Source organism: Salvelinus fontinalis, unplaced genomic scaffold (genome assembly GCF_029448725.1).
Source record: "Salvelinus fontinalis isolate EN_2023a unplaced genomic scaffold, ASM2944872v1 scaffold_0041, whole genome shotgun sequence".
NCBI classification, from domain to species: domain Eukaryota; kingdom Metazoa; phylum Chordata; class Actinopteri; order Salmoniformes; family Salmonidae; genus Salvelinus; species Salvelinus fontinalis.
This window is the reverse complement of record NW_026600250.1, coordinates 484,190-506,776: the sequence shown is the minus strand read 5'-3', so window position 1 is coordinate 506,776 and position 22,587 is coordinate 484,190. Positions and strand designations below refer to the sequence as shown.

The following is a 22,587-nucleotide window of genomic DNA, read 5'->3' as shown; positions in this document are numbered from 1 at the left end:
ACTGTGTGATGTAGTAGGGAGTTGTAGTTTCTCTAGAGATAAATCAGACCCAGACTGAACTGTGTGATGTAGTAGGGAGTTGTAGTTTCTCTAGAGATAAATCAGATCCAGCCTGAACTGTGTGATGTAGTAGGGAGTTGTAGTTTCTCTAGAGATAAATCAGACCCAGCCTGAACTGTGTGATGTAGTAGGGAGTTGTAGTTTCTCTAGAGATAAATCAGACCCAGCCTGAACTGTGTGATGTAGTAGGGAGTTGTAGTTTCTCTTGAGATAAATCAGACCCAGCCTGAACTGTGTGATGTAGTAGGGAGTTGTAGTTTCTCTAGAGATAAATCAGATCCAGCCTGAACTGTGTGATGTAGTAGGGAGTTGTAGTTTCTCTAGAGATAAATCAGACCCAGCCTGAACTGTGTGATGTAGTAGGGAGTTGTAGTTTCTAACAGGCCAATATTCTACATAGTTTAGCGCATAAAACGTATTTAACTACAGTGACCATAATCCACTGCGTGCCTACTTGGCTTGTCTGTGTTTCTTTTACACCTGCTCTGTAAAAGAGACAGAAGAATGCACGATGGTCAATGCAATCAGGGATCCTTGGGACATCCCTACCCTAACCCCTAACCCCTACCTTAACCATTTTAAATGTAAACTTCAATGGGCTTGGGACATCCCAATGATGTATCTCTACCTGAAATTGAAAATACATTATCTAAGTGATAGATAGTTGGTATTCAGCAGTCATAAAGCCTGATTTCCTTCAATGAACTACTAAAGTAGTGATTTTGTCAGACAGCATAGACAGCAGCTCTACACTTTATTGATTGACTGATCCATTCATCCTTCCATCCCTCCTGAGCCTTCCTCTCCTCTGAAGACCCAGTGAGGGTGGAGCTCAGTCAGGGAGCTGTTGAGGGACTGGTTAGGAAGAACACTTCTACAGCCAGAGAGGTGAGAGGTCACACATGGTTTAGATGGTAAACATTTATGTCCCCTTAGTGGTTCATCACGTCAGCTAAAGGGAATATGTTCCATCATCTATGTTTATCTACATTAGTGCAAATTGTCCACTCATATTGGTGTAATTTCTCACCCCATTTGGCTGTATGAAAGTTAATTTCCCCTCAGGCACACACATTTGTTCTTTGCTATTATGAAGGTCATTTGTGTAGAATGTACTTTTCCCCACTCATTCACCCCACCTCTTTAAGTTGCTTATTTATATTCAGTGGCCTGACTATGTCAAAGGCCCATCCTGTTAGATCTGAACCTAATGGAGCTTGGAGTGATCTGATGACAGAAGTCACATTTAGGTGCCAGGTGTAACTGAGGCCATAGATGCTCCACATCCATTACTTTGAGTGTTTTATATAATATGACTAAATATGTTTCTTTCTGTGTTGCAAGGGCAGTCAAGAAATGGAACTGCAAGGCCACAGAACATGACATAAGCAGAGCTGTGGGAGACCACCTCAAGCCCCTGGTAGAGCCGGGCGTGGTGTTTACCACTCCACCACGCCTTCAGCAGGCTGGAAAAGTGATGCTGTTTTTCATACTAAGATGGACCAAGAGTCTGTTGATATTTTTAAATCAAGCTTTATTTATAAAGCACATGTCAGACATGGATGCAACACAATGGCTTCACAGAAAAAAACTAAGAAAATAAACAGAAATATTTAGAAACACAAACATAAGAGGATAAAAAACAATAATACCAACTTAAAGACTAATGAGCATCCTAAGGAAATGCCATTGATTAAAATATTAAAATATCCAATCCAAAAATATAAGCTTGTTTTTTAGGAGGGGCTCTGAAAGACACTATGGGGGTGTCCAATGAAAGTTGACTAGTAACAACAACTGGGACCTAAAAGACACCCACCATGAGACCCACTAAATCTGCCCAAGAAGAGGAAAACAAATGAAAAACCCACACCAAACTTAAAGACAGGAAGCAAACCAAAAAGGTGGAGCAACTACAGGTGTTGACTCTCCACATCTATCAAGACAACTGGAGCACTGGGCCAGACACTCTTAAATAGAACCTGGACCGGCTCAGGTGAAACACCTTCCCACTAACGAGATGGACAAGCCAGCACAGGTGTAACACATACTGACTAACGAGGTGACACCAATCAGTGCTCCCAAGACACATTTCAGTTGAATGCATTCAGTTGTACAATCAATCAAATGTATTTATAAAGCCCTTCTCACATCAGCTGATGTCACAGAGTGCTGTACAGAAACCCAGCCTAAAACCCCTGACAGCAAGCAATGCAGGTGTAGAAGCACGGTGGCTAGGAAAAACTCTCTAGAAAGACAAGAACCTGGGAAGAAACCTAGAGAGGAATCAGGCTCTGAGGGGTGGCCAGTCCTCTTCTGGCTGTGCCGGGTGGAGATTATAACAGAACATGGCCAAGATGTTCAAATGTTCATAAATGACCAGCATGGTCAAATAATAATAATCACAGTAATCACAGTGGTTGTTGAAGATGCAACAGATCTGCACCTCAGAAGTAAATGTCAGTTGGCTTTTCATAGCCAATCATTCAGAGTATCTCCACAACTTCCATTTCACATAATCATCTACAATGCTTCACCTTCTACAATATAAACATGGTGTCTACTGGCTGTCAACATTTAAAAACAAGAAAAAAATACATATTTCTAAATAATGATATACAATCGTATTATTTTTTTCTACTTTTTCTTTCTATAGAATCCTAAAACTCACTAGCTTCTAGAATTCTTGTCTTCCTAAAACTCACTAGCTTCTAGAACTCTCGTCTTCCTAAAACCCACTAGCTTCTAGAACTCTCGTCTTCCTAAAACCCACTAGCTTCTAGAACTCTCGTCTTCCTAAAACTCACTAGCTTCTAGAACTCTCGTCCCCTTGGAACGAGCCCAAACAAAACTCAAATCAAATTGTATTAGTCACATGCGCTGGATACAACACTGGAACTCATACTTACGAGCCCCCAACAGTGCAGTTTAAAAAATATATACAGAAAAGAATAAGAGATAAAACTAATATACAACACAGAAAAACGTGTCAAAATAAATTGTGATCATGGTAACTCACTGGCTAAATGCAAAACACAAATCTATTTGACTGCCCACCCTTGAGATAATCAGCAACCAAGTTGTCCTTACCACGGACATGTCTGATTTCAAGAGGAAACTCCTGCGATATCCGTAGTAACTTTCCACCTCACTGCGGAGCTTCTCCCTCTTTTCAGGGTTCACTAGATAGGCATGTTGTTGGATATAAAAGCAGGGTAACAATGTCAATATAATTGGACCCAAAAATGTCAAGTTGGTTGCATGAATAACTATGATTACTAAATGTTACATAATATGAAATATCAAAACCAAATGTACACTCCTTTGTTATTAGTATTGGCAATAATTAACTTAATGGTGAGGCATGGAATAATAAAACATGTATCTTTTGTCAGGCTGAATGTTTGAATATATGAGGTGATTTGAGTCATGCTTCTTCAGTAGTGGAATAAAGACAATTAGCATTTGAATGTTGTAAAGAAATACTGGAGTGATGTCAGATTGTTAATAAAAATTCATTATAGGTGTATAAGTATGTTGAAATTAAGCTGTTTTCAAGTCATTGAAAAAACGACCCGAAAAGACATCTTTTCAACTTTCAGTTTCAACTACAACCGAAAATATATTGGACGTCGAGGATAGTCTTATTTTCAACGTCTTTTGAATGACATTTTGATAAATGGGAATAGTGCAATGTCAAAACACAGTTTTAACGTGTCCAAATCAATAACCAATATGCAGAAACAGTTTGAAGTGTTGCATTGTGATTCCAGTAATCTACATTGTGACATCATTTAATTATTTAATTGATATCATGAAAAAACTCCTTCATGTATTTTCTGATGTTTGATCAGAGATCTTTTACCAGAGTATCTCTTCCCACATTGATCACAGCTATAAGATTTATCTCCTGTGTGTGTTCTCTGGTGTATTGTCAGCTGGCTAGATTGACCAAAACTCTTCCCACATTGACCACAGCTATAAGGTTTCTCTCCTGTGTGTGTTCTCTGGTGTGCAGTCAGCTGGCTAGATTGACCAAAACTCTTCCCACATTGATCACAGCTATAAGGTTTCTCTCCTGTGTGTGTTCTCTGGTGTACAGTCAGAGAGCCAGATGTAGTAAAACTCTTCCCACATTGATCACAGCTATAGGGTTTCTCGCCTGTGTGTATTCTCTGGTGTACTGTGAGCTGGTCAGATTTAACAAAACTCTTCCCACATTGATCACAGCTATAAAGTTCATCTCCTGTGTGTGTTCTCTGGTGTAAAGTCAGAGAGCCAGATGTAGTAAAACTCCTCCCACATTGATCACAGCTATAAGGTTTCTCTCCTGTGTGTGTTCTCTGGTGCACTGTCAGATCACTAGACTGACAAAAACTCTTCCCACATTGATCACAGCTATACGATTTCTCTCCTGTGTGTGTTCTCTGGTGCACTGTCAGATAGCCAGAAGTAGTGAAACTCTTCCCACATTGATCACAGCTATAAGGTTTCTCTCCTGTGTGTGTTCTCTGGTGTATAGTCAGATTGCTAGATGTAACAAAACTCTTCCCACATTGATCACAACTATAAGGTTTCTCTCCTGTGTGTGTTCTCTGGTGTATAGTCAGATTGCTAGATGTAACAAAACTCTTCCCACATTGATCACAGCTATAAGGTTTATCTCCTGTGTGTATTCTCTGGTGTACTGTCAGAGAGCCAGATGTAGTAAAACTCTTCCCACATTGATCACAGCTATTAGATTTCTCTCCTGTGTGGATCCTTTGATGAATTTTAATGCCTGATGAGGTGAATCTCTTCCCACAGTCAGAGCAGCAGTGAGTTCTCTTCCCTGTGGATCTCTGCTGGTGTTTATTGAGGCGTTCTGATCGGGAGAGACTCTTCTCTGCCTCGTCAGCATCATGAGGTTGTTGAGGCTCCCCAGAGGATCCACGATAGTCCCGTATCTCTCCTGTGTGAACAACAAAGTCAGATGATTAAAGGTCCACAACAGTGGAAATCCACTGTAAAAGGTGATGCCAACAGCGTAGCCATGATGTTGTACAACAATTGATTTCTGTAATGAATGTTAAAATTATTTGACAATTGTCTTAAAATGAGCAAGAATAGTCATATTTTAGTAGTAACATCGATGATTGTAGACTAGAAATAAGTTATTCATGTTGTTGAAACTAAGCAGTGTGCCAGACGACTTTGGTCTCCAATATAGGCCCTTTTCTGTGTTTAATAAAATTGCGGCACAAGGGCGATGCGCACACAATTTGATTGCAGAAACACCTCCCTGCTAATGAGGAAACCGATAGTAATGGATGTAGTATATCTGCTAATGAGGAAACCACAAGTTATGGATGTAGTATATCTGCCTGGAGCAAAAATGGTGAGCAAAGCTTTTAGTTTTTCACAATGTATTCTGAATGTGAATGGGGGAAAACTCCGGGGAGTAACCTCTATTTCCAGGTTGATTATGAGTACATTTCACACTACTTTGGATTATAATTGTAAGGCTCGTTTGAATGTCCTGCTTAATAAAAATGTTTGCTACAGTATTAAGAATTATGTGTAATTATTGAAGAACCGCGTAAATGACAGTATACATTTGGGTAAAGTTAAGTTTTCTTTGTATTTCACCTTTATTTAACCAGGTGGCCAGTTGAGAACAAGTTCTCATTTACAACTGTGACCTGCCAAGATAAAGCAAAGCAGTGCGACAAAAACAACACAGAGTTACATACACTTGGGATAAACAAACGTACAGTCAATAACACAATAGAAACATCTATATACAGTGTGTGCAAATGGAGTAAGGAGGTAAGGCAATAAATAGGTCATAGTAGTGAAGTAATTACAAATTAACACTGGAGTGATAGATGTGCAGATGATGATGTGCAAGTAGAAATACTGGTGTGCAAAAGAGCAAAAAAAGTTAATAAAACATGGGGATGAGGTAGGCAATTGGATGGGCTATTTACAGATGGGCTGTGTACAGCTGCAGCGATCGGTAAGCTGCTCAGATAGCTGATGCTTAAAGTTAGTGAGGGAGAGTCTCCAGCTTCAGCAATTTTTGCACTTCGTTCCAGTCATTGGCAGCAGAGAACTGGAAGGAAAGGTGGCCAAAGTAGGTGTTGGTTTTGTGGATGACCAGTGAGATATACTTCCTGGAGCGTGTGCTATGGGTGGGTGTTGCTATGGTGACCAGTATTCTGAGTTAAGGCGGCCTAGCAAAGACTTATGGATGACCTGGAGACAGTGGGTTTGGCGACGAATATGTAGCAAGGGCCAGCCGACGAGAGCAGTGGTATATGGGGCTTTGGTGACAAAACGGGAGGCACTGTGATAGACTGTATCCAGTTTGCTATGTATAGTGTTGGAGGCTATTTTGAAAATGAAATCGGCAAAGTCAAGGATCGGTAGGATAGTCAGTTTTACGAGGGTATGTTTGGCAGTGTGAGTGAAGGAGGTTTCGTTGCGAAATAGGAAGCCAATTCTAGATTTAATTTTGGATTGGAAATGCTTATTATTAGTCTGGAAGGAGAGTTTACAGTCTAGCCAGACACCTAGATATTTATAGTTGTCCACATATTCTAAGAAAGAACCGTGCAGAGTAGTGATGCTAGTCGGACGGGTGTGGGCAGCGATCGGTTGTTGATTGATCGGTTGTTCTTATCGGCTGTTGAGTCTGCCGATAAGAATACGGTGGTTGACAGAGTCGAAAGCCTTGGCCAGGTCGATGAAGACGGCTGCACAGTACTGTCTTTTATCGATGGCGGTTCTGATATCGTTTAGTACCTTGAGCGTGGCTGACGTGCACCCATGACCAGCTCTGAAACCAGATTGCATAGCGGAGAAGGTACGGTGGGATTCGAAATGGTCGGTAATCTGTTTGTTAACTTGGCTTTCGAAGACCTTAGAAGGGCAGGGCAGGATGGATATAGGTCTGTAACAGTTTGGGTCTAGAGTGTCACCCCTTTTGAAGAGGGGGATGACCACGACAGCTTTACAATCTTTAGGAATCTCGGACGACACGAAAGAGAGGTTGAACAGACTATATATATGTATATACACTGCTCAAAAAAATAAAGGGAACACTAAAATAACAAATCCTAGATCTGAATGAAATATTCTTATTAAATACTTTTTTCTTTACATAGTTGAATGTGCTGACAACAAAATCACACAAAAATAATCAATGGAAATCAAATTTAGCAATCCATGGAGGTCTGGATTTGGAGTCACACTCAAAATTAAAGTGGAAAACCACACTACAGGCTGATCCAACTTTGATGTAATGTCCTTAATTTAATTTACCGTTATTTTACCAGGTAAGTTGACTGAGAACACGTTCTCATTTGCAGCAACGACCTGGGGAATAGTTACAGAGGAGAGGAGGGGGATGAATGAGCCAATTGTAAACAAGTCAAGATGAGGCTCAGTAGTGTGTGTGGCCTGTATGACCTCCCTACAACGCCTGGGCATGCTCCTGATGAGGTGGAGGATGGTCTCCTGAGGCATCTCCTCCCAGACCTGACTAAAGCATCCGCCAACTCCTGGACAGTCTGTGGTGCAACGTGGCGTTGGTGGATGGAGCGAGACATGATGTCCCAGATGTGCTCAATTGGATTCAGGTCTGGGGAACGGGCGGGCCAGTCCATAGCATCAATGCCTTCCTCTTGCAGGAACTGCTGACACACTCCAACCACATGAGGTCTAGCATTGTCTTGTATTAGGAGGAACCCAGGGCCAACCGCACCAGCATATGTTCTCACAAGGGGTCTGAGGATCTCATCTCGCTACCTCTGGCGAGCACATGGAGGGCTGTGCGGCCCCCCCAAAGAAATGCCACCCCACACCATGACTGACCCACCACCAAACCGGTCATGCTAGAGGATGTTGCAGGCAGCAGAACATTCTCCACGGCGTCTCCAGACTCTTGTCACGTCTGTCACATGCTCAGTGTGAACCTGCTTTCATCTGTGAAGCATTGGAAAGGCTTTTCTCCTCTGTATCCTCTCATGAGCTATTCGTGAAAATCTATTTTTGGGAGCAGAAAATGCTTTTCTCCTGTGTGTATTCTCTCATGCCTTTTCAGGTTAGTTAACATGGTAAAACTCTTTCTACACTGGGAGCATTGGAAAGGCTTTTCTCCTGTGTGTATCCTCTCATGAGCTTTCAAGTGCCCTATCTTAGTAAAACTCTTTCCACACTGGGAACATTGGAAAGGCTTTTCTCCGGCGTGTGTCCTCTCATGCAGTTTTAGGTTCCCTAACCAGCAAAAACTATTTTCACAGTGGGAGCAGTGGTGTTGTCTTGCTGGTTTGGGCGTCTCTGGGTCTGGTTCCCCTGAAGGATTCTTCCCGCTGTCAGAGTGAGAGTCTGGTTCCTCTCCTTGCAAAGACACACAGAGTATGTCGTTAAACAGAGACCTAAATGAAACCTCCACATGATAAAACTGTCTTCCTATGAGGTTTAATCTAGACTTGATCCCCCAATAAAAGATAAGAACTGGTCATCACAGAGTGGCTGTAGTGCTTTGCATGCTGGGTAAATCCATTTTAATTCAATACATTTTTGACAGCATCCCTTTTGATTTAAAAAAATCTTTCCTTACATGTTTGACTATGGAAGAAGTGGTAAGAAAGTGACTTCATGTAACTGAATGTAAAAACATTCATGAGATTTACAGTACCAGTCAAAAGTTTGGACACACCTACTCATTCAAGGGTTATAATGATTTGTTTTACCATTTGATCTACATTGTAGAATAATAGTGACGAAATCAAAACTATGAAATAAAACATACGGAATCATGTAGTAACCAACAAAAAGTGGTGAACAATTCAAAATATAGCCACCTTGATGACAGCTTTGCACACTCTTGGCATTCTCTCAACCAGCTTCACCTGGAATGCTTTTCCAACAGTCTTGAAGGAGTTCCCACATATGCTGAGCACTTGTTGCCTGCTTTTACTTCACTCTGTGGTCCAACTCATCCCAAACCATCTCAATTGGGTTGAGGTCAGGTGATTGTGAAGGCCAGGTTATCTGATGCAGCACTCCATCACTCTCCTTCTTGGTCAAATAGCTCTTACACAGCCTGGAGGTGTGTTGGGTCATTGTCCTGTTGAAAAACAAATGATAGTCCCACTAAGCCAAACCAGATGGGATGGCGTATCGCTTCAGAACGCTGTGGTAGCCAGACAGGTGCGTGCCTTTCCAAATCATGTCAATCAATTGAATTTACCACAGGTGGACTCCAATCAAGTTGTAGAAACATCTTAACAATGATCAATGGAAACAGTATGCACCCGAGGTCAATTTCAAGTCTCATAGCAAAGGGTCTGAATACTTATGTAAATAAGGTATTTCTGTTTTTTATTTTTAATAAATGTGACGTTTTTTCTCCAAACCTATTTTCTCTTTGTCATTACGGGGTATTGTGTGTAGACTGATGAGGATTTTTATTTATTTAATCCATTGTAGAATAAGGCTGTAATGTAACAAAATGTGGAAAGACAAGTGACAAAAAGGGGGTTAAAGACTTAAAGACATGTAAAAAATATAGATATAATTTTTTACATCTCTTAGATATCAGACAGACACTTCAGAACAAACTTCCTTTAGATGTTCTGGGGGAAACAATGTTACTATGGTTACTGTTGTTCCATGTTGTGAATGTTATCCAATGTGTTACTATGGTTACTGTTGTTCCATGTTGTGAATGTTATCCAATGTGTTACTATGGTTACTGTTGTTCACTGTTGTGAATGTTATCCAATGTGTTACTATGGTTACTGTTGTTCCATGTTGTGAATGTTATCCAATGTGTTAGTATGGGTTATAGCAGTATGGATAAATATTTTTTGTTGATACTTCCATGGGTCTTACAGTTCAAAATCAAATAGAAAAATGATCCTTGGTATAACCTTATAAAACAGTACAATACAGGGGAAGCCCTTCATGTTGTTTAAACCTTAAAACAATTCCATATAGCTTAGAAGAACCTCCCCCTCAGACAGGGCTTAGACTGTAATGGGTTAAAACTATCTGAGACTTACATTACTCTGAGACTAGTTATCCTGGGATCTAACATTACTCTGAGACTAGTTATCCTGGAATCTAACATTACTCTGAGACTAGTTATCCTGGGATCTTACATTACTCAGACTAGTTATCCTGGGATCTAACATTACTCTCAGACTAGTTATCCTGGGATCATACATTACTCCGAGACTAGTTATCCTGGGATCTAACATTACTCTGAGACTAGTTATCCTGGGGAATATTTTTAATACATTTGCAAAAAATCTAAACCTGTTTTTGATTTGGCATTATGGGGTATTGTGATGTCATTATGGGGTATTGTGATGTCATTATGGGGTATTGTGATGTCATTATGGGGTATTGTGATGGCATTATGGGGTATTGTGATGTCATTATGGGGTATTGTTGTAACGGCGTTCCTCTCTCTCTTCATAAGAAGAGGAGGAGTAGTGATCGAGCCAAGGCGCAGCGGGTTGTGAATACATGATATTTATTAAATAAACAAAACAGACCAAACTAAGACGAAAACGAACTATACTTGATATAACTAACAAAATAACAAAACGATGTAGACAGACCTGAACAAACGAACTTACAAATACACGAAGCACGCCGACACAGGAACAGACTACATAAACGCACGAACAAACCGAAACATTCCCGTATGGTGTAACATCGACACAGACACAGGAGACAATCACCCACAAACAAACAGTGAGAACACCCTACCTAAATATGACTCTTAATTAGAGGAGAACGCAAAACACCTGCCTCTAATTAAGAGCCATACCAGGCAACCAAAACCAACATAGAAACAGATAACATAGACTGCCCACCCAAAACACATGCCCTGACCTAAAACACATACAAAAACAACATAAAACAGGTCAGGACTGTTACAGAACCCCCCCCCCTCAAGGTGCGAACGCCGGGCGCACCAGCACAAAGTCCAGGGGAGGGTCTGGGTGGGCAGTTGACCACGGTGGTGGTTCCGGCTCTGGACGCTGTCCCCACACCACCATAGTCACTCCCCGTTTCTGTCTTCCCCTCCCAATGACCACCCTAAAACTCACATCCCCTAAATAAACGACCAGCACCAGGACAAGGGGCAGCACCGGGACAAGGGGCAGCACCGGGACAAGGGGCAGCACCGGGACAAGGGGCAGCACCGGGACAAGGGGCAGCACCGGGACAAGGGGCAGCACCGGGACAAGGGGCAGCACCGGGACAAGGGGCAGCACCGGGATAAAGGGCAGCACCGGGACAAGGGGCAGCACCGGGACAAGGGGCAGCACCGGGACAAGGGGCAGCACCGGGATAAGGGGCAGCACCGGGACAAGGGGCAGCACCGGGACAAGGGGCAGCACCGGGACAAGGGGCAGCACCGGGACAAGGGGCAGGTCCCGGCTGTGGGACTCTGGCAGGTCTATGCAGGCTGACGGCTCTCGACGCTCATGGCAGGCTGACGGCTCTCGACGCTCATGGCAGGCTGACGGCTCTCGACGCTCATGGCAGGCTGACGGCTCTCGACGCTCATGGCAGGCTGACGGCTCTCGACGCTCATGGCAGGCTGACGGCTCTCGACGCTCATGGCAGGCTGACGGCTCTCGACGCTCATGGCAGGCTGACGGCTCTCGACGCTCATGGTTCGCTGGCGGCTCTGGCAGATCCTGTCTGGTTGGCGGCTCTGGCAGATCCTGTCTGGTTGGCGGCTCTGGCAGATCCTGTCTGGTTGGCGGCTCTGGCAGATCCTGTCTGGTTGGCGGCTCTGGCAGATCCTGTCTGGCGGGCGGCTCTAGCGGCTCCTGTCTGGCGGGCGGCTCTAGCGGCTCCTGTCTGGCGGACGGCTCTGTAGGCTCATGGCAGACGGGCGGCTTTGCAGGCTCATGGCAGACGGATGGCTCAGATGGCGCTGGGGAGACGGATGGCTCAGATGGTGCTGGGGAGACGGATGGCTCAGATGGCGCTGGGGAGACGGATGGCTCAGATGGCGCTGGGGAGACGGATGGCTCTGGCCGGATACGGCGCACTGTAGACCTGGTGCGTGGTGCCGGAACTGGAGGCACCGGGCTAAGGATAAGCACCTTCCTACTAGTGCGGGGAGCAGGGACAGGGCACACTGTACTCTCAAAGCCTACTCTATCCCTGATGCGAGGTACCGGCACTGGTGACACCGGGCTGAGGACAAGCACATCAGGATTAGTAGGGGGAGAAGATACAGTGTGTACAGGGCTCTGAAGACGCACAGGAGGCTTTGTGCGTGGTGCCGGAACTGGAGGCACCGAACTGGATACACGCACTACAGAGAGAGTGCGTGGAGGAGGAACTGGGCTCAGGAGACGCACTGATAGCCTAGTGCGTAGTGTAGGCACTGTAGGTACTAGGCTGGGGCGGGGAGGTGGCGCCGGAAATACCGGACCGTGGAGGCGTACTGGCACTCTTGAGCATTGAGCCTGCCCAACCTTACCTGGTTGAATACTCCCGGTTGCCCGACCAGTGCGGGGAGGTGGAATAACCCGCACCGGGCTATGTAGGCGAACCGGGGAAACCATGCGTAAGGCAGGTGCCATGTATGCCGGCCCGAGGAGACGCACTGGAGACCAGACACGTTGAGCCGGCCTCATGACACCTGGCTCAATACCCAATCTAGCCCTACCAGTGCGGGGAGGTGGTATAACCCGCACTGGGCTATGCACTCGTACAGGAGACACCGTGCGCTCTACTGCGTAACACGGCGCCTGCCCGTACTCCCGCTCTCCACGGTAAGCCTGGGAAGTGGGCGCAGGTCTCCTACCTGCCCATGGCCCACTACCTCCTAGCCCCCCCCCAAGAAATTTTTGGGAATTATTTACAGGCTTTTTGGGCTTCCGTGCCAGACGCGTTCCCTCATAGCTCCGGTTCCTCTCTCCGGTAGCCTCTGCTCTCCTCAGTGCCTCCAGCTGTTCCCATGGGAGGCGATCCCTACCAGCCAGGATCTCCTCCCATGTGTAGCAACCCTTTCCGTCCAATATATCGTCCCATGTCCATTGCTCCTTCTTTTCCTGTCCCTTACTCCAATTACTCCGCTGCTTGGCTCTGGAATGGTGGGTGATTCTGTAACGGCGTTCCTCTCTCTCTTCATAAGAAGAGGAGGTGTAGTGATCGAGCCAAGGCGCAGCGGGCTGTGAATACATGATATTTATTAAATAAACAAAACAGACCAAACTAAGACGAAAACGAACTATACTTGATATAACTAACAAAATAACAAAACGATGTAGACAGACCTGAACAAACGAACTTACAAATACACGAAGCACGCCGACACAGGAACAGACTACATAAACGCACGAACAAACCGAAACAATCCCGTATGGTGTAACATTGACACAGAAACAGGAGACAATCACCCACAAACAAACAGTGAGAACACCCTACCTAAATATGACTCTTAGAGGAGAACGCAAAACACCTGCCTCTAATTAAGAGCCATACTGTCACGCCCTGGCCTTATTATTCTTTGTTTTCTTTATTATTTTAGTTAGGTCAGGGTGTGACATGGGGAATGTTTATGTTTTGTTGGTTTTGGGTGTTTATTTGGTAAAGGGGTTATGGGGTGTAGTAGATGGTTTTGTGTTGAGTGTATATGTCTAGAGTTGTCTATGTTGGTTAGTTATCTAGGAGAGTCTATGGTTACCTGAATGAGTTCCCAATTAGAGACAGCTGATTTCGGTTGTCTCTGATTGGGAGCCTTATTTAGGGTAACCATAGGCTCTCATTGATTGTGGGTAATTGTCTATGTAAGAACGTTTGTAGCCAGTGTGTGTAAGTGCACAACGTTTGTAGCTTCACGGTCATTTTGTTGTTTTGTTAAAGTGTTTTTGTGTCGTGTTCATCTTCGTGTTATAATAAAAGAAGATGGCTTATTTTCCAACTGCTGCATTTTGGTCCGTTAATCCGCCACACGATCGTGACAGAATTACCCACCATAGGACCAAGCGGCATGACCAGCGGCAACAGGAGAAATACAAGGATTCATGGACATGGGAGGAAATTTTAGACCGGGAGGTACCAGGAGAATATAACCGCCCCAAAGCTGAGCTGGAGGCAGCGAAAGCAGAGAGGCGGCGATATGAGGAGCTAGCTCGGAGACAGGAAAAGGAACCTACAAAGGATCTGGGCTACACTACGTGGGAGGAGATCGACAGGTGGGCGATCAACCCAGGGAGAGTGCCGGAGCCCGCCTGGGATTCTCTGGCGCAGTGCGAGGAGGGATACCGGCGAATGGAGGCAGCACGACGAAGCGGTAGGAAGCCTGTGGGAAAACCCAAAAAATTTCTTTGGGGGGGGCTTAAAGGGAGAGTGGCGAAGTCAGGTAGGAAACCTGCGCCTACTCCCTGTAATTACCGTGGAGAGCGAGAGTACGGGCAGACACCGTGTTACGCAGTAGAGCGCACGGTGTCTCCTGTACGTGTGCATAGCCCGGTGCGGGTTATTCCACCTCCCCGCACTGGCAGGGCTAGATTGAGTATTGAGCCGGATGTCATGAAGCCGGTCCTACATATCTGGCCACCAGTGCGTCTCCTCGGGCCGGTTTACATGGCACCAGCCTTACGCATGGTGTCCCCGGTTCGCCTACATAGCCCGGTGCGGGTTATTCCACCTCCCCGCACTGGTCGGGCAACGGGGAGCATTCAACCAGGTAAGGTTGGTCAGGCTCAATGCTCGAGGGAGCCAATACGCCTGCACGGTCCGGTATTTCCGGCGCCACCTCCCCGCCCCAGTTCAGTGCCACCAGTGCCTACACCACGTAACAGGCTTCCAGTGTGTCTCCAGAGCCCTGTTCCTCCTCCACGCACTCGTCCTATGGTGCGTGTCTCCAGCCCGGTATCACCAATTCCGGCACCACGCACTAAGCCTCTTGTGCGTCTCCAGAGTCCTGTGCATCCTGTTGCTGCTCCCCGCATTAGCCCTGAGATGCGTGTCCCCAGTCCGGTACCACCAGTTCCGGCCCCACGCACTAGGCCTAATGTGCGTCCCCAGGGTCCAGTATGCCCTGTTCCTGCTCCCCGCACTAGCCCTGAGATGCGTGTCCCCAGCCCGGTGCCACCAGTCCCGGCACCACGCACCAGGCCTACAGTGCGCCTCAGCCGGCAGGAGTCTGCCGTCTGCACAGCAATGACTGAACTGCCCGTCTCCCCAGCGCCATCTGAGCCATCCGTCTCCCCAGCGCCATCTGAGCCATCCGTCTCCCCAGCGCCATCTGAGCCATCCGTCTGCCATGAGCCTGCAAAGCCGCCCGTCTGCCATGAGCCTGCAAAGCCGCCCGTCTGCCATGAGCCCACTGAGCCGTCCGCCAGACAGGAGCCGCTAGAGCCGCCAGCCAGACAGGAGCCGCTAGAGCCGTCCGTCAGACAGGATCTGCCAGAGCCGCCAACCAGACAGGATCTGCCAGAGCCGCCAACCAGACAGGATCTGCCAGAGCCGCCAACCAGACAGGAGCAGCCAGATCAGTCAGCCAGCCATGAGCAGCCAGATCCGTCAGCTAGCCATGAGCAGCCAGATCCGTCAGCCAGCCATGAGCAGCCAGATCCGTCAGCCAGCCATGAGCAGCCAGATCCGTCAGCTAGCCATGAGCAGCCAGATCCGTCAGCTAGCCATGAGCAGCCAGATCCGTCAGCTAGCCATGAGCAGCCAGATCCGTCAGCTAGCCATGAGCAGCCAGATCCGTCAGCTAGCCATGAGCAGCCAGATCCGTCAGCCAGCCATGGGCCATCCCTCAGTCCGGAGCTGCAGTCCCTCAGTCCGGAGCTGCCATTCTTCAGTCCGGAGCTGCCCCTTACCCAGGTGCTGCCCCTTACCCTGGTGCTGCCCCTTACCCTGGTACTGCCCCTTACCCTGGTACTGCCCCTGATCCTGGTACTGCCCCTTACCCTGGTACTGGACCTTAGTCCGGAGCTGTCCCTTAGTCCGGAACTGCCCCTTAATACAATGGGGTTAATGTGGAGGGGGGTCGTTTGGAGGAGGCCTAGGAGGTGGTTAGGTACTGTGGTGACGTGGGGACTACGACCAGAGCCGGAGCCGCCACCGTGGAGGGGAGCCCACCCAGACCCTCCCCTAGACTGTGTATGGTGCGCCCGGAGTTCGCGCCTCAAGGGGGGGGTTATGTCACGCCCTGGCCTTATTATTCTTTGTTTTCTTTATTATTTTAGTTAGGTCAGGGTGTGACATGGGGAATGTTTATGTTTTGTTGGTTTTGGGTGTTTATTTGGTAAAGGGGTTATGGGGTGTAGTAGATGGTTTTGTGTTGAGTGTATATGTCTAGAGTTGTCTATGTTGGTTAGTTATCTAGGAGAGTCTATGGTTACCTGAATGAGTTCCCAATTAGAGACAGCTGATTTCGGTTGTCTCTGATTGGGAGCCTTATTTAGGGTAACCATAGGCTCTCATTGATTGTGGGTAATTGTCTATGTAAGAACGTTTGTAGCCAGTGTGTGTAAGTGCACAACGTTTGTAGCTTCACGGTCATTTTGTTGTTTTGTTAAAGTGTTTTTGTGTCGTGTTCATCTTCGTGTTATAATAAAAGAAGATGGCTTATTTTCCAACTGCTGCATTTTGGTCCGTTAATCCGCCACACGATCGTGACACATACCAGGCAACCAAAACCAACATAGAAACAGATAACATAGACTGCCCACCCAAAACACATGCCCTGACCTAAACACATACAAAAACAACATAAAACAGGTCAGGACTGTTACAATTGTGATGGCATTATGGGGTATTGTGATGGCATTATGGGGTATTGTGATGTCATTATGGGGTATTGTGTGTAGATTGATGAGGATTTAAAAAAATAATAATCAATTTTAGAATAATGGGATGCACCGATATCACATTTTTGGCCAATATTTTCCTTGCCCCCAAAAAACGATACCGATAACCGATATTTAAAATTTTAGCGGCCTTTTAACATTCTAGTACAGTTAAAGAGTTAAACATACACACGGACGCAGCGGTCTAAGTCACTGCATCTCAGTGCAAGAGGTGTCACTACAGTCCCTGGTTCCAATCCAGGCTGTATCACATCAGGCCGTATGTGAGGCTGTATCAGGCTATATCACATTATGACTGCCTTGCCTGGTTCACCAACTACTTTGCAGACAGAGTTCAGTGTGTCAAATCGGAGGGCATGTTGTCCGGTCCTCTGGCAGTCTCTATGGGGGTACCACAGGGTTCAATTCTCGGGCCGACTCTTTTCTCTGTATACATCAATGATGTTGCTCTTGCTGCGGGCGATTCCCTGATCCACCTCTATGCAGACGACACCATTCTGTATACTTCCGGCCCTTCCTTGGACACTGTGCTATCTAACCTCCAAACGAGCTTCAATGCCATACAACACTCCTTCCGTGGCCACCAACTGCTCTTAAACGCTAGTAAAACCAAATGCATGCTTTTCAACCGTTCGCTGCCTGCACCCGCACGCCCGACTAGCATCACCACCCTGGACGGTTCCGACCTAGAATATGTGGACATCTATAAGTACCTAGGTGTCTGGCTAGACTGCAAACTCTCCTTCCAGACTCATATCAAACATCTCCAATCCAAAATCAAATCTAGAGTCGGCTTTCTATTCCGCAACAAAGCCTCCTTCACTCACGCCGCCAAACTTACCCTAGTAAAACTGACTATCCTACCGATCCTCGACTTCGGCGATGTCATCTACAAAATAGCTTCCAATACTCTACTCAGCAAACTGGATGCAGTTTATCACAGTGCCATCCGTTTTGTTACTAAAGCACCTTATACGACCCACCACTGTGACCTGTATGCCCTTGTCGGCTGGCCCTCGCTACATGTTCGTCGTCAGACCCACTGGCTCCAGGTCATCTACAAGGCTATGCTAGGTAAAGTGCCGCCTTATCTCAGTTCACTGGTCACGATGGCTACACCCACCCGTAGCACGCGCTCCAGCAGGTGTATCTCACTGATCATCCCTAAAGCCAAAACCTCATTTGGACGCCTTTCCTTCCAGTTCTCTGCTGCCTGCGACTGGAACGAATTGCAAAAATCTCTGAAGTTGGAGACTTTTATCTCCCTCAACAACTTTAAAAATCTGCTATCCGAGCAGCTAACCGATCGCTGCAGCTGTACATAGTCCATCTGTAAACTACCCACTCAATTGACCTACCTCACCCCCATACTGCTTTTATTTATTTACTTTTCTGCTCTTTTGCACACCAGTATCTCTTCTTGCACATGATCATCTGATGATTTATCACTCCAGTGTTAATCTGCTAAATTGTAATTACTCGATTTATTGCCTACCTCATGCCTTTTGCACACATTGTATATAGATTCTCATTTTTCTACCATGTTATTAACTTGTTTATTGTTTACTCCATGTGTAACTCTGTGTTGTTGTCTGTTCACACTGCTATGCTTTATCTTGGCCAGGTCGCAGTTGCAAATGAGAACTTGTTCTCAACTAGCCTACCTGGTTAAATAAAGGTGAAATAAAATAAAATAAAAAAGGCCGTGATTGGGAGACTCATAGTAGTTGTCTGTTATTGGTGTAGAGAGGAAGACAAAGGAGAGGGAACCCACATGTGGATAGGAAGACATAAATTATCATTATTACTGGAAAATATTCATTTAAAATCCAGGAATTGAACAACTTTAGCTCTCTAGGTCAAGCCAGTGGGTTACAGTAGGTTGTATCTCTCTAGGTCATGCCAGTAGGTTACAGTAGGTGGTATCTCTCTAGGTCATGCCAGTAGGTTACAGTAGGTTGTATCTCTCTAGGTCATGCCAGTAGGTTACAGTAAGTTTAATCTCTCTAGGTCATGCCAGTAGGTTACAGTAGGTTGTAACTCTCTAGGTCATGCCAGTAGGCTACAGTAGGTTGTAACTCTCTAGGTCATGCCAGTAGGATACAGTAGGTTGTATCCAAGTAAAACAATTATCAATCCAATGTGGAAAGAAGTTTCGTAATGATTAAGTTATGTGGACACGTGACATACCGACAACTTTGATAAAAACACTATAGGAGTTGTCTCCAGATCGCTATGCATATTCATGCTAGTAGCTTAGCATCTCTCTCCATTGAATACAGGCGGTTGACGTCAAACACCCTCATATAATATAAACAATAGATTACAATAATAAGATTAATCCACCAATCCAAAGAAAGGGTAGGCGGGAGATAGACAACCCACAGTGCCGCTTTGTGGACAACGACTCCCCTTGTTTGGGCGGCGAGACGTCTTGTCAGTATATCCATAATCTTTGGTGTAGCCAACCCAACTCTCACATGGCACTATTGGGGGGCACGGTGTGTAGTAAAACATCAATACATGCCGTGCCCCCCAGTCTGCGGTCAGCAGATAGACCCTTCTCAAATATATATGTTAAGTCACTTTTTGGAAACGGAACGGAGAAAACAAGGGGTAGCTTGTTCTCTATGTCGTCTGATTCTAGACATATCAGTCATCATCCTGGGCCCTCCGTTGAAGAGGTTGATGAGCCAACTCCGAATATCGAAAGTAAAAAACGATTTTAAGGCTGTACTTACTGGTTTTAATCAGATCTCCTATCTCCTCTTCATCTTTCAATGTGACAGTAATCTCCCCTTCCTCCTTCACTCCATAAACTACATCCACTTCTTTCTCTTCCTCATCCTCCTCTTTCACTGTAACGTCTTCCTCTTCTTTCACTGTAACGTCTTTCTCTTCTTCTTTCACTGTAACAGCCTCACCTTCTACTTCTTGTTTTACTGTGAAATCCTCTTCTTCCTTCTCCTCTTTCACGACAATGTTCAGCCCCAAAGCTTCTTTCTCCGCCCAGCAGATCACCTCTTCTTCAACGAGAGTGGAGTAGTTTAGGGAGCTCATGTTCGGGGATGTTAGCTAGCTAGCTATCATTAGCGACTAGGCTAGTGCTAACTTAACCAGCCAGCTACTATAGCTGACTAATACAAAATAACGTAATATTAAATGAAATAGGTTAACAAGTAGATACGACCTAAGTGTGTCGAAAACACAGTCGGTAATATACACCGAAAGCGTATAAATAGCTTGAATCTTTCGGCTATGTTGGCTAGCAAGCTACCGAGGTGGTTGACGAGCTGTTTATGAAGAACCGTCCACTAGATTATACGTCACGCTGGCAGCGTCGCCTGAAAGACGCACATCGCCGTCTGCTGACTGGAGGGGAAACGCAGTTGAGGATCATATTTTATTTTCAGACAAAGATTATTGTAAATGGATTTAATTAAATAATACCATTATATTGAGACGTACAAATACAGGAATGTGCTGATTGATTAGTGCGAATAAAAAATGTTTACTACAGCACATTTAAAGCAGTCTCATTAAGTCAAACTAAATCTAAATAATTAGCAAGCTACTGTTGGTCCATACTGCTCCTACATGGTGTAACAATACATCATGTAGATGTATATAATGAACAGACTAGGTCTATACTGCTCCTATATGGTGTAACAATACATCATGTAGATGTATATAATGAACAGACTAGGTCTATACTGCTCCTACATGGTGTAACAATACATCATGTAGATGTATACAATGAACAGACTAGGTCCATACTGCTCCTACATTGTGTAACAATACATCATGTAGATGTAAATAATGAACAGACTAGGTCTATACTGCTCCTACATGGTGTAACAATACATCATGTAGATGTATATAATGAACAGACTAGGTCTATACTGCTCCTACATGGTGTAACAATACATCATGTAGATGTATATAATGAACAGACTAGGTCTATACTGCTCCTACATGGTGTAACAATATATCATGTAGATGTATATAATGAACAGACTAAGTCTATACTGCTCCTACATGGTGTAACAATACATCATGTAGATGTATATAATGAACAGACTAGGTCTATACTGCTCCCACATGGTGTAACAATACATCATGTAGATGTACACTACCATTCAAAAGTTTGGGGTCACTTTGAAATGTCCTTGTTTTTTAAAGGAAATCAAATTATTTCATTTATTTACCTGTTTTTGCTTTGTCATTATGGGGTATTGTGATGTAATTATGGGGACATGTGATGTCTTATGGGGTATTGTGTAGATTGATGAGGGGGAAAAATGATTGAATCAATTTTAGAATAAGGCTGTAACGTAACAAAATGTGGAAAAAGTGAAGGGGTCTGAATGCTTTCCGAATGCATTGTATATATAGGGGCAGTACTTAGTGACATCACTTCATGAAAGAGGAGGTACAAATATATAACATAGTTTCACAATATCAACATTCAATGTATCAAAATATATGACCAAGCTGGAAGTGGAAACACCAGCCCAGCCACAATCCTAGAGGTTCACTGATGATCAACCTCCTCCTTCACATCTGACTCCTGATGATCAACCTCCTCCTTCACATCTGACTCCTGATGATCAACCTCCTCCTTCACATCTGACTCCTGATGATCAACCTCTTCCTTCACATCTGACTCCTGATGATCAACCTCCTCCTTCACATCTGACTTCTGATGATCAACCTCCTCCTTCACATCTGACTCCTGATGATCAACCTCCTCCTTCACATCTGACTCCTGATGATCAACCTCCTCCTTCACATCTGACTCCTGATGATCAACCTCCTCCTTCACATCTGACTCCTGATGATCAACCTCTTCCTTCACATCTGACTCCTGATGATCAACCTCCTCCTTCACATCTGACTCCTGATGATATAATGATTTAATTTTATAGTAATATAAAGACCTGCTGTTTTCAAACTCTATTCCCTATGATGTTAATGTAGTATGGAGGACCAGCCTATTCCCTATGATGTATACTACAACAGAAATAACTTAAAATGTATAACTTTAAATTAAACCAATAATTTGCACTCATGACTTGACTGATTTAAGTAAACCACAGTTCTGTAAATACACAATTCCATATAAACAAATATCAAAGAATGTTAGCTATATGCAGTTATCTTAGCCAGCCAGTTAACATTAGCTATATGCAGTTATCTTAGCCAGCCAGCTAACAATTAGCTAAATGCAGTTATCTTAGCCAGCCAGCTAATGTTAGCTATATGCAGTTATCTTAGCCAGCCAGCTAACATAAGCTATATGCAGTTATCTTAGCCAGCCAGCTAACGTTAGCTATATGCAGTTATCTTAGCCAGACAGCTAATGTTAGCTATATGCAGTTATCTTAGCCAGCCAGCTAACATTAGCTTTTTGCAGTTATCTTAGCCAGCTAACGTTAGCCATATGCAGTTATCTTAGCCAGCCAGCTAACATTAGCTATATGCAGTTATCTTAGCCAGCTAACGTTAGCCATATGCAGTTATCTTAGCCAGCTAACGTTATGATGCCAGCCAGCTAACGTTAGCTATGTGCAGTTATCTTAGCCAGCCAGCTAACATTAGCTTTTTGCAGTTATCTGCGCCAGCCAGCTAACATTAGTTATATGCAGTTATCTTAGCCAGCTAACGTTAGCCA

At 44.9% G+C, this 22,587-nt stretch overlaps 1 protein-coding gene across 1 annotated transcript; it reads right to left on the bottom strand.

The window, feature by feature from the left end:
* Positions 1 to 1,579: 1,579 nt before the first annotated feature.
* Positions 1,580 to 20,245, bottom strand: LOC129842441 (zinc finger protein 501-like). The gene is made up of 2 exons (XM_055911007.1): positions 19,655 to 20,245; positions 1,580 to 5,011 (listed from the first exon to the last, which is right to left on the bottom strand). The coding sequence occupies exons 1-2, from the start codon at positions 19,971 to 19,973 to the stop codon at positions 3,873 to 3,875; spliced, it is 1,458 nt and encodes a 485-aa protein (XP_055766982.1). The 5' UTR covers positions 19,974 to 20,245; the 3' UTR covers positions 1,580 to 3,872.
* Positions 20,246 to 22,587: the final 2,342 nt, after the last annotated feature.